The sequence below is a fragment of the Chrysemys picta genome, chromosome 22 (assembly GCF_011386835.1).
Source record: "Chrysemys picta bellii isolate R12L10 chromosome 22, ASM1138683v2, whole genome shotgun sequence".
NCBI classification, from domain to species: domain Eukaryota; kingdom Metazoa; phylum Chordata; order Testudines; family Emydidae; genus Chrysemys; species Chrysemys picta.
Window position 1 is genome coordinate 12,358,375 of NC_088812.1, and position 12,196 is coordinate 12,370,570.

Below are 12,196 nucleotides of genomic sequence, written 5' to 3' on the forward strand. Positions count from 1 at the left end.
GCAGCAGAGGGGTTAACACTTGGGGGCAGGCCCTGCCCCCCACTCACCACTGACGCGGGGGGGGGGTTGCTCCCCTGGGACCCCCAGCATGGACCCCCCAGGGCATGTGTGTAGGAATCCCCCCCCCTCCTGGCACTGACCCAGCCCGGGCTGCCCCAGTAACACCTGCTTTGAGCCCGGCAGACGCCCACACGGCCCCGGCTGCGGGGGGGGGGGGGGTGAGCACAGGGGCATTTCGGAAACTGCCTTAACCACCCCCCACCCCCAAGAGCTGCCCCCTTGCCCCCCAAGCCGGGGCCGAAGGACCCAAGAAGCCCCGAGGCAGAACAGAGCAATCCAGGGAAGCTTTTTATTTTCAAAATATTGTGCCCCCCCCCCAAACACATCTTCAAACATATCAACATTCCCCCCTCTCCCTAAAGACAGAGACCCCCCCCCGGACTCCCCTCCCCCGACACTGGAGAGGTGGGGGGGGAGGGGCAGCTAAAGAAAGAAAAGGGGGAGGGGGTTTGGCAAATATTTAAGGCACCTGCTGCCCCTCCATTAGAGGAAATATGGTAACCGCTGCAGGACAGGAGCTGCCCACCAGGGGGCGCTGCGGAAAGAAGGCGGGTCTGACGGCTTAAAGGGGCAGAGACACCCCCAACCCCCCAGAGTCCTGGCTGGGGCAGGACGACCCCGCCCGGCCACTACATGACCTCGTAGCCGCGCCGGATCCCCCTCATGAGGCAGCAGGCGAAGACGATGCCCAGGAGCTGTAAGAGGGGACGAGGAGTCAGGCGATCACGATGCCAACACCCCCCCGGCTTTAACCCCCCACCCGCCGGGCACTGCCCGGCCCTGCGACTTTTGCCCTCCAGCCCATTAGAGGGAGGGGCACCCCCAGCTCACCCCCCAAAGCTCCCCGATCGGCCCCTCAGGGTCCCAGCTCTGCGCCCAGACCCAGCCGCGGGATCTAGGGAAATTGTCCAGCACCCTGGATTCCCCCACCCCACCCCCAGCACTGCCCCGCCCATCCGGGCTGCCCATGTCCGGACTCAGGAGCAGGGGCGGGGCATGCCGCGGGGCAGGACCAGGGCCAGGGGCGGGGCCAGGAGCAGAGGGGACCAGGGGCGGGGCCCTCAGTACCTCGAAGAAGGCGATGCCCAGCGCCACGGCCGCCACGATCACAATATGTTTCTTCAGCCAGGCCTCGATGCTCTCCGCACAGCCCTGCAGCGGGAGCCGATGAGGTAGCTCAGAGACCCAGCTGGGACAGTGCAAACCCCCCTTTCCCACCAACCCTACCCACACCCGAGCCCTGCCCATCCCCACCAGCTCCAGCTGGGACAGTGTGAACTCCCCCTTTCGCCCCAGCCCTGCCCACACAGCCCCCCAGCCCCAGGCTGGAACTCACTTGGACGTTGATGGTGTCAGCGGTGGGATTGACGTTGCAGGTGGACAGGGTGGCGTTCGCCTGGCAGCAGGATGTGGGGACGCTGTGGTTGCTTTTGAACGGTTCGTATTTGAACCAGTCTGTGTAGTTATGGGCTCCGCAGCAGGAATACTGTAAACAAGGAGAGAACCAGGGGTCAGAACAAGCAGGAGCTGTCTGGCCTCAGGGGCGTGAGGTCTAGTGGTTAGAGCAGGTGGCTGGGAGTCAGGACTCCTGGGTTCCCTCCCCAGCTGTGAGAGGGAAATTTGGTCCAGCATTTGGAACTAGGGCCTGCAACACCCCACCTGGTCCCCCAAATGAGGTCAAAGGTCACCCCCCCCACTCACTTTCTTCTGCAGTTCGTTCATGGTCTCCGCTACCAGCTCGTCCTTGCTGTATTTCTTCATGGCATCCTCCAGGCCGCCCTGGAGCGCGGTGCGGACCTGGGGGGGGAGCAGGGGGGGTCAGAGCAGCCACATGCGTTTCCAGAGGCAGCGCCCAGGGGAACAGGGCTGCCGGGGCCGAGCGCCCCCTTGTGGGCTCTCGCGTCACCCACAACCTCGGCTGGAGGGGCCCGGACCCAGGCTGAACCCCACTGGCGATCCCCAGGCAGCCCCAAGAGACGCCTGCGCCAGGGGAGCAGGACCCCCGCCCCCCCAATCGCGGGAGCCACACGGCAGCGAGGTGCCCACCTTGTCCTTGAAGATGTACCCGGCGATGGCAGCCGCGATCTCCACCAGGAAGATACAGGTGAGCAGGACGGCGAACTGTGGGAGAGAACGGGGTGAGCCGTGCCCCTCAGCCCTGACCCGCAGCCCCCCCGCCAGCCCCGCCCCGGGCTCCCTGCCCCCACATCCGAAACCCTTGTGATGCCCCTGAATCCTGCCCCCCCAGCTCCCCACCGGGCTCCCTGCCCCCCAGCCCTAAACCCTTGTGATGCCCCTCAGTCCTGCCCCGCTGGCCCCCCCGCCCCCATCTCTGCCGCTGGCCGCGCCCCCTCACCGTGGTGACCATGCAGTAGTTCTCCTTTGAGGCCCCGCAGCAGCCGAAGAAGGAGACGAAGAAGATGACGACGCCCACCACGATGATGACGATGGGGGCGCCCGAGGCCGAAGGGCTACTCATGATCAGTGTCTTGTTGAGCTCGAGCTGCACTAAGACCCCGATGACGATGAGGGCAATGCCGCAGAGCTGGAGGGGAAACGGGGGCAGGTCAACCCCGCGCAGCGCCTGGTCAGTGCCCCTCCCCCACACTCACCCCTCCCAGCCCCCGGCTGGCCCTGGGCCCCATCAGAGCCAAGAACGTGCTGCCCACGTCCCCTCTGCTGGATAGCACCTGACCTGCTCAGCTGTGTGTCACAGCCCCGTACTGCTGGCAGCTGATGGGGATTCGCCTGTAGCCGGGGTGGCTTTTGGAACGAGGAGGAGGGGGGACGCGAGTGCCAGTCCTGCCATCCTCAGGGAGTTCCTCTATTTGCTACAAGAGCTTAAATGTCCCCCCAGGATCCCGAAGCACATGCCAGGCCATGCTTGAAATGCAGCAACCTCTGGGGCAGGGCATGGCGACCTCGCAGCAGCAGTGCTGGAGAAAGGAGTTCCCTCCCCATCCCACCAGGTCCTGCCCAGTATCCCCTCCTGGGGGAGGGGTTTGGATAGTTCGGGATACCACACACCCCCCAGCCAGGACATCAGGGTTCGCACCCCGAGCAGTGCCAGGGTGATGCCATGCAGACACCAGCCGCCCTGGCAGCATCTCAGACACCAGAATGGGGGGGGCAGAGACACCCCCACCCTAAAGACAATCTGGAGCAAGGGGAGGGGTGAGAACCCCCCCAATAAGGGGGAGATGTGCCAGGTAAGTCCCACCTGGCCCCAGAGAGCGACCCACACACAGACCCAGGCCCTGCGGCCTCCTTATCTCCTCATCCCATCTGGGGATCTCAAAGCACAAACTCTACTGAACTTCGCCTCCTCCACACTCCCATGTACACTACACTCCCCACGTGCTCTCCCCCCCCCACCAGCCTCCACCCCCTTCCCAAACAGCCCCGCCCGCCCTATTTACCTTTCCCTGCCCAAGGAACACAGACCCACAGGTGCATGGACGCCACCCACTTGCCAGGGATCAAGGGGCAGAGAGCGCTGCCAGCCCCGGGAGGGGGCACGGGGCAGGGTCATTCCCTGAACACATTGGGGAGGGGGGGGGCTCACCAGGGGCAGAGGCTGGCAGGGACCAAGACGCCCTGGCCCCACTCAGGGGGGGCAGATAGGGTCCGTGGCCCCACTGCCGGGCAAGGGCGCCACTGCTCAGCCGCATCACAGGACCCTACCCCACCCCCCGCGCCTGGTCCCACCCCACTGAGCGGGGGGTGATTTGGTACCAGCAGGACAGAGCTGGGGGCACCAGACCCTGTGTGGCTGGGGAGTCAGCACCCCCCAGGTCCGAGTACTGTAACCCCATGGGAGCCCCCCCCCGGGTATGTGTCCTGTGACTCTGGACCTCCCCTTTCTCCATCAGCCCCCCGGGAGGGGGGGTTCCTTGTGCACAGGGGGGTCGGGATCGGCTGGAACCAGCAGGGGGAGGGGCACGGGAAAATGCCACATGGGCGAATAGGCCCCACCCCCGGGTGTGACCAGGCCTGGGGGTCCCCAACGGGGGAATAACGCCCCCCCCTTAATCCTGCCCTCCCTGTTCCCCCCCAAAGCCCAGCCGCCTTTCTCCCCCTCCAGCCCAGCTACATGGCGGGCGGCGGGGGGGTGGGGGGGGTGTTATTAAAGCCAAGCAACTCTGGAGCCTGGGTTTCCGGCCTGGCCTGCTCGCAGGCGGGGTGTGAGTGTGTGTGTGTGTGCGTGAGTGTCTGTGTGTGTGTGCGCGCGTTGTGAGGCCTCGCAGGGGGCAGAGGATTCTGGCACCGGCTCTTCGGCTACAGGGCCCGATGCCAAACGCGACCCTCCCCCCCCCGCAGGGCCGGGCGGCTGCCACGTTAGCCCAGCCCTGGCTCAGCCCCCGCCCCCGTCAGCAGGACAAGCTCTTGGTGCGCAGCAGGGCCCAACCGGCCCTGCAACAAACCGCCTCCTGCTGCTGCCGGCGAGCTGCCCCAGGGGCAGGCCTGGCCCCCTCATCCCCACCTCCCCGGGGTGGGCTACGGGGGGAGGGGCGGGGAGCCAGGCCTCTGGGCTTCCCACCCTAGGAGGAGAGCAACATCCAGCGGTTAGAGCAGAGGTAGCTCAGGCCCCCCGGGTTCCGGTACCAACTCTGCCATAGTCAGGTCCCTTCCCCGTGCCTCAGTTTCCCCATCTGCCGAATGAGGCCGCTCCACCTTCTGGAGCCTTATTCCCTGGTGGGTTTTTTTTTTTGGGGGGGGGGGGGGGGGCAGCACAGGGCGCCGGTCAGAGACCCTGAGCCGAAGCCCTTTCAGTGACGTTCCATCCGCCGGGATCCCCACCCCGGGAAAGCCCCATGTTCTCTGCTCAGGTGTGTTTACCTGCCGGGGAAGGTAAACAGAGCGGCCAGCTTGCCGGCCTGTGCAAACACCGGGGACACTCCCCTGAGCTACTCACCAAGGACGGGCTGGGCCGGGCACCACTGACGCTGCCCCACGTCCCTGCCAGGCCGAGGGGAGATACAGACACAGCCACTGGGGTCACAAGGGCCACTGCCGTGCCAGACTCTCCTCATTCCCCCGGCTGCAGCCCACGCCCACCACTGAGCCCGACTGCGGGCACCTGGGCCATATCCCTGGCACCATGGGCGCTCCAGCACCGCCCCGGGACTCCCCGGTGCCAACGGGTCGTCAGGGTCCCCTTGCCAACCTCTGTGGGACAGTGGCCAGGGCTGGGCACACGCCCCCTCCCCCGGGACCTCCCTGGCCGGGTGGGGCTGGGACAAGAGGCTCTGGCTTCTTCCCACCATTGAGCAAGTGAGACCCCCGTGAGAGCCGCTCCTCCCGCCTACGAGGGGTGACTCAGCCCCCCCGTTCCCAGCAGGACGCGCCCTCCCCCTCCGGCCAGTTCCGTTGGGCAATCACTGCCCGATTACGATCGACACCCGGAGCCGTTAGGCGCTGCCCGGGTCTTTCCCCACCAGCCACTTCCCCCTGGGCACATGACGCCGGCTGCGATAGCATCTCCCTCGGGGCGGGGGCCCAGCACCGTGACAGGCCCCCTCCGCGCCCAGCTCCCGGGACCACGGCCCCCGAGGTCACTGGGTCATGGACAGGCCGTGGCAGCGTCAGCAGAGGTGTCAAGGGGGGAGGGGGCATCTGTCCAGGGCAGGCGAGGCCAGCCCTGAATACGCTGCCGTGCGGCCCAGCATAAAGTCTCCAGCCGCTCTTGGAAAAAAATGCTTATGACTCACTCACTGCCTTGGGGCGTTACCCCTGAAACCTAATGCTGGCTGGTTATATGTCAACAGTGCAGCTGCTGGGCTATTAGCAACAAGTCACCAGCTGCTCGGGGGGGGGGGGGGGGGGGGGGAACGACACACCTTCCCTAGCTGACTCCTCTTTAGGATTAGCTGCCCACCCCCCCACCCCCCAAATCCACACCCCCCAAACAAGTCAGCCGCTGCCAAGCAGACACCTTCCAGACTTCCTGCCCCGGAGCACCAGAAAAAGCCTCACGGCCCAGTCAACCATCCCTTGTGCCCCACCCCAGCGGAGAGCCGGGAGCAGCCAGGGAAGGCCCCGTCGCCTCACCTGCAATTCTGGGCTGGTTTGCACCCTCCAGACACATTAAATGGAAACTCCTGTAACCCCAGGGCGTGAGCTGGGCGGTGCCATCGCTAGCCAAGGCCTGTACGAGGCGGCGGCACTATGCTCTCTGCCAAGGAAAGTCAGAACCCCAAGCCTGTTGTCATAGACCCCATACTGCAAACAGGCAGGGGAGAGTCCCGTGTGCTGGTCCTGGGCGACCTGGGGGCACTGTGGCCACGAAGGTCTGAGTGGCACCAGGTTCGTGACAATACTAGCCAACTTCCTCGACTCCCTGGCCCCAGTGTGAGGCCGATGCTCTGTGCGTTTGTAGGGCCCTTTGGAGCCCCCATTAGCCACCAGAGCTGGGCCGCAGCTAGTCCACGTCCTGCCCCCACAGCAGGGAAAAGGAGCCTCTCTGGGGCTGGGCCAGAGCCCAGAACCCGGCTCCGAGCTTCCGAGGGGCTCAGGGCTGAGAGTCGGAATCTCTCTGGTCTCCCTAATGAGCCCAACTGGCTCCTCGGCCCCACACATCAGCCCCAGCCCGGGCCCATCTAGCCCGGCCTCCAACCTACCAGCAACGGGGACAACCAGCCCCCGTGGACCTTCCGCCCAGCCCCACCCCAGGTTAGGCCCAGCTCATGCCCTGCCACAGAGGGGGGTCAGCCCCCCACATCCTGAGAGACCCGAACCCCCCACCTGCCACAGCCCCTGTCCATGGGGAGCCCCATGGTCCAACTCCAGGGATGCAGTTTGCAGCTGACCCTGGGGAGTCTCCAGCCTCCCCCCCTCACCCCCCGCAGAGCTGGGCTGGACCCTGGGACCTCCCAGCCATGGCTCGGCCCCCCAGATCCCCGCCAGCAATGGGGCAGGGAGACACGCCCATGGGCGCTGGGGGGGGACTAGGGGGTGGGGGTGACGCAATCAGGAGCCGGCCCGAGGGAACGAGGGGTGCGGGGGGGGGGGCCAGGCCCGACTCACCCAGAACAAGAAGTTGAAGAAGAAAACCAGGAACTTGACGCATTTCATGCCGCCTTCCAACGCCATGGCGCCCGGTGCTGGGGAGGGACAAAGCGCTCAGAGCCGCCGGCGGGGGGGGGGGGGGGGGGGTGCGGAGCAGCCGCCGCCCCCCCCGTCTCCCGCGGAAACACCCCCCCTCCCGCCAGAATCCCCCCCCCGAGCCCCCCAGCCCGGCCCCGCCCGCCAGATCCCCCCCGCCTCGGCCCCCCAAAGCGCCCGAGACGAGCCCCCCCCCCTCACCTCGGTCCCCCCGAAAGCCGCGGCCGCTCTGTGCCCCGGGACGCAGCTCCGGTCACTTGACTGCTCGGATCCACGCAGGTAGCGGGAGGGGCCCCGGCACCACGTGACCCCTGTGAGTCAACAGGAAACCCGCGTGGGCGTGGGGCGGCCCCGGCCCCGGCCCCGCCCCTGGGTGGGTCCCAGCCCCGGCTCCAGGGGCCCCGGTTAACCCCCCCCCCCCCCCCCGCCGGGCCCAGGGTGACCCCGCCAGCCCCGGGATCTGCCCCCCCCCCACGCGCGGCCCCCACGTGACCTGAAATCCCCCCCCCCCCCCCCCCGCGCCCCGGGAATTAACAGCAACTTCCTCCAGCTCCAGGGCCACACAGCTGCTGAGGCCGGAGCCGCCGAGCTGCGGCCCAGGGTCAGACAGGCCCCATCTCGCCCCCCGATCCCACCATCCCCCCAGCCCTGCCCCAGCTTTGGGGGAGACCCCGCGTCCCCTCCCAGCTCCTGCCGGTCAGAGGTTTAGGTCGCCCCGAGGCGGCTGCGGCCCTGCCCGTGAACTGGCCCAGTTATACTTTGGGCCTTCACAACATCCCCTGGCGAGGAGTTCCACAGGTTAACCGCGCCTTGCATGGAAACGCACTGCCTCTCGCTTGTAGGAAACCTGCTGCCTGTTCGCTTCATTGGCGACCCCAGGGAAAGGGCAAATAACCCTCCCTAGTCCCTTCCTCCCTTTCACTGCGGCTGGGTCTCTGAAAACACCCAGTGTTCAGCGGCTGTCAAAAAAGGGAACAGAATGCCGGGAATCATTAGGAAAGGGATCGATAAGACAGAAAATGTCATCTTGCCTCTATATAAATCCATGGGATGCCCACACCTTGAATACTGGGTGCAGATGTTGCCCCATCTCAAAAACCATACAGTCGAAAAGGTTCAGAAAGGGGCAACAAAAATGACTAGGGGTATGGAACGGCTTCCGTAGGAGGAGAGATTAATAAAACTGGGACTTCTCTGCTTGGAAAAGAGACGACTCAGGGGGATATGATAGAGGTCTATACAATCGTGACTGGTGTGGAGAAAGTCAAACAGGGAGTGTTATTTACTCATAACACATGAACTAGGGGTCAGCTGATTAAATTAAAAGGCAGCAGGTTTAAAACAAACAAAAGGAAATATTTCACACAACGCACAGTCAACCTGTGGAACTCCTTGCCAGAGGATCTTGTGAAGGCCACGACAATAACAGGGTTCAAAAAGAGCTAGATCATTTCATGGAGGATAGGTTCGTCAATGGCTACTAGCCGGGATGGACAGGGATGGTGGCCCTGGCCTCTGTTTGCCAGAGCTGGGAATGGGTGACGGGGATGGCTCACTTGGTGATTCCCTGCTCTGTTCATCCCCTGTGGGGCCCCTGGCACTGGCCGCGGTAGGAAGACAGGACACTGGGCTGGATGGACCCTTGGTCTGACCCAGTCTGGCCGTTCTGATGTTCTCCCTCCCAGCCTGATTTTCTCGCCCTCTCTCCTATCCCCCCTCAGTCATCTGTCCTGGGACAGGAGCCGTTCCAGCCCCGGGATCACCCTGCTGCTCTGGGCAGTGTAGCAAGGCCCATCTGGGACGGGACCCAAACCGCCCCGGGTGCTGAGCGCTGGGTTCGAAGGGGCTGGGAGCTGGAAGCCAAACCAGACAAATTAGTTACAAATTAGTCCCAGATTGTTAAGGGGAGGGGATTAGGCCCTGGCCCCACCTCCCCGGGGCAGGGGGAGAACCCCATCGCTGGCAGTGCCCCAGCTGTGCCCAGGGCAGACTAGAGGAGAACCTGGGGTCTCTCCGGCCCCTGCACGGCGGTAGAACAGCGTCCACCCCAAATCGATAGTTCACCCAGGCCCTACAGTGAGGCTTTTCCTCACCGCCGGCCCCCCTCCCGGGAGGATCACGTCCAGCCCCTCTAGCCTGGCTGGGGGGCTCTGCTCTGGGACCAGGTGATTCTCCCAGGGCTGAGCGGGGCATGGGGCGCAAGGAGCTGGTTTGCCACGCGGCTGCCAGTGCCTCATGGGGCTGGGCAGCTGCCCAGGGAACGCGGCTCCTCCGGCGTGGAAGCAGGCGGCCTGCGGGAGCGAGAGCTGGTTTCCCTTGCAAATAGCGCGGTCCGGAGCACGACAGCCTGTGGCAGGTGCAGGAGCCGACAGCGCTGGGGGCTGAATCGCCTGCTCCAGGGAGCCTTTGAGCCGCCACACCGCTGAGCCAGCCAAGTTTAGCCATGTGGGAGGACAGCAGGGGAGCCAGGACTCCTGGGTTCTGTCCCAGGTCTCCACCCGCCTCACTGCGTGACCCTGGGCAGGTCACTGGCTTGTTCTGTGCCTCAGTTTCCCCCCCTGGGGAATGCAGACAATGCCGGGCTGTTGTCGAACTGCCTTGTAAAGTGACTTCATTTTACCCAGGAAAGTCCCTGGGTGCTGGGCTGGCGTCAGCCCGGACAGGACAAACCTTCCTTTATGTCCCCGTTGCAATGGCAGGCCCGGTTCAGTCTCGGAGGGGGGAGAGGCTGTCAGTTAGGGGCAGGACCTTGGTTTTAAATGTCTCCCTCATACCCTTGTGTTTTATGGCCTCCATCAGGGCATTAGAGAGACCATCCCACCCACCACCACGATCAGCCACCAGCAGCGTGTGGTCTGGGCCCTCGGGCCGCGGGCACTCTGCCTGCTGCCCACGGCACGGGCCGGGCGAGGAGCTGGAGCGTGACTTTAGTATCTGTAGTGTGTAGTGCCTAGCGGTCCCACCCGAGACCAGGGCCCCCCATGCCAGGCCCGGCACAAACACGGAGGAGGAGCCAGCCCCTGCCCAGAGAGCCTGACCCCTAACTCGATAGGTCAGGGGATCAGGGCACTGAGGCCCAGAGAGATTTGGTGACTTGCTCACGGTGGGTGCAGAGCTCAGAAATGACCCCAGGTGAGGAGTTAGACCTGGAAACAGCGCCCCCTAGAGGGGAAAGGCCCATGCTCCATTCCCAGCCCCCCCAGCCAGCCAGGCCCTGCCCTGGGGCTGGATCACCCCCTGGAGAGGTGCGGCCCATCACTCCAGATTAGATAGCAGCAGGGTGAGGTGTACGGAAACTCCTCCCTCCTGCCCTGCCCAGGGACAGCTCAACGCTGCCAGGTCGGGGAGCCCCAGGGCATGGGCTGCCCGGAGCCAGGACTCCTGGGTTCTATTCCTACCTCTGTGCTCACAGACTAGGTCACCCTGGGCAGGTCCCTTTCCCTCCCTGCGCCTCTCTCCCCACCCCCGCTGCTCACCTCTGTACAGCTGGGCCCAGAGGGCAGCCTGCCCGCCTCTGCGTCCAGCTCCCGGCACCCCCCGCGTGGGCCTGAGCCAAGGGGCCTGGAGCAGGACACCCCCCCAGCGGGTCCCAGGGGAGTTTGGGGCAGTGGGGTGCCCAGAGGATGCTGGGGGCTGGGACCTGCATGCCAGGGAAGAAGGGAAGAGCCAGCGGCCCCGGCGAGCTCCCTGCCACCCCACTCCCTGGCAGCTCCCAGCACCCTTGGCTTGGCTCTGCAGGTCTCGCACACGCCAAGGCTGGGCAGCAGGGCAGGGGTCCGGGTACTCCGCTGCGGGGGTGGGGCAGGGGGCATGGATAGGACAGTTACCTGTTCCGTAACTGGCATTCTTCGAGATGCGTTGCTCCTGTCTATTCCACAGTAGGTGTGCGTGCTCGCCCCGTGCACCGGTGCCGGAAGTTTTTCCCTTAGCAGCATCCGTAGTGGGGGAGCCCCACTGCGACCCCTGGGGTGACGCTGCCACATTGTGCCATAAAGGGGGCTGCGTGCTCCCCCCACCCTCAGTTCCTTCTTCCAGACAACTCCGACAGAGGGGAAGGAGGGTGGGACGTGGAATAGACAGGAGCAACACATCTCGAAGAACGCCAGTTACGGAACAGGTAACTGTCCTTTCTTCTTCGAGCGATTGCTCCTGCGTATTCCACAGTAGGGGACTCCAAGCTATGCCTGACGGAGGTGGGTAGGAGTTTTAAGGGTTACCCGGGCGGAGCACCGCCCTACCAAACCCGGCGTCATCCCGTGCTTGGGGGACGATCGCATAGTGCGATGCAAAAGTGTGGCCAGAGGACCACGGAGCAGCCCTGCAGATGTCCTGAATAGGGACATGAGCCACCTAGGCCGCTGACGAGGCGAGAGCTCGGAGCAGATCTCACGCTCCTTCTTTGTTCGCGGCTTGAAGGAGCGGCAAATTTTACACTTCTCACTAACGTGAGCCTCGCCCAGACAGCGAAGACACTGAGTGTGTGGATCGCTTCTGGGCATAGAGTTGTGACAAGAGTCGCACGCACGACTTGAAGCCTGGGCCACGGGGCATGCCCCGAGCCCGGCACTAGCGCAAGAAAGTTCAGTGAGACTGGACACCCCTAGGGCTATAAACACTGCAGCCAAGGCTGGAGCACGAAGTTCCGACTACCGTCACTGGCGGCAAGAAGGAACTGAGGGTGGGGGGAGCACGCAGCCCCCTTTATGGCGCGATGTGTCGGCGTCACTCCAGGGGTCGCAGCGGGCTCCCCCACTACGGATGCTGCTAAGGGAAAAACTTCCGGCACCGGTGCATGGGGCGAGCACGCACACCTACTGTGGAATAGACAGGAGCAATCACTCGAAGAGAAGCCGTACTGCCCCGACCCCCCTGACCAGGCAGCGGGGAGCAGCTGCCGGGGCCCTGCTGGGGGCCTGGCCCCCGAGCTCACTGCTCATCCCTGGGCAAAGCGCACCCTGGCTCGAGAGGGAACTGCCCGGCTGGGCCGAGGGGGGAACGTTTCCTGCCCAGCAGGGTTTATACAGCCCGGCTG

The 12,196-nt window shown here is 64.9% G+C and overlaps 1 protein-coding gene across 1 annotated transcript; it reads right to left on the reverse strand.

Moving 5' to 3' along the window:
- Positions 1 to 335: 335 nt before the first annotated feature.
- Positions 336 to 7,553, reverse strand: CD63 (CD63 molecule). The gene is made up of 8 exons (XM_065575880.1): positions 7,366 to 7,553; positions 7,087 to 7,163; positions 2,417 to 2,605; positions 2,107 to 2,181; positions 1,762 to 1,857; positions 1,397 to 1,546; positions 1,129 to 1,212; positions 336 to 755 (listed from the first exon to the last, which is right to left on the reverse strand). Exons 2-8 carry the CDS (start codon positions 7,150 to 7,152, stop codon positions 690 to 692), a joined length of 726 nt encoding a protein of 241 aa, XP_065431952.1. The 5' UTR covers positions 7,153 to 7,163; positions 7,366 to 7,553; the 3' UTR covers positions 336 to 689.
- Between the last annotated feature and the right edge of the window lie 4,643 nt (positions 7,554 to 12,196).

Bases quoted from the DNA above. Each gene is read 5' to 3' on its own strand.
- CD63 (XM_065575880.1), bottom strand. From the start codon at position 7,152: ATGGCGTTGGAAGGCGGCATGAAATGCGTCAAGTTCCTGGTTTTCTTC. The intron at 2,182-2,416 runs GTGAGGGGGCGC...TCTCTCCCACAG, and splicing joins ACTACTGCATGGTCACCACG to TTCGCCGTCCTGCTCACCTG. The intron at 1,213-1,396 runs GTGAGTTCCAGC...CTCCCGCTGCAG, and splicing joins CTGACACCATCAACGTCCAA to GGCTGTGCGGAGAGCATCGA.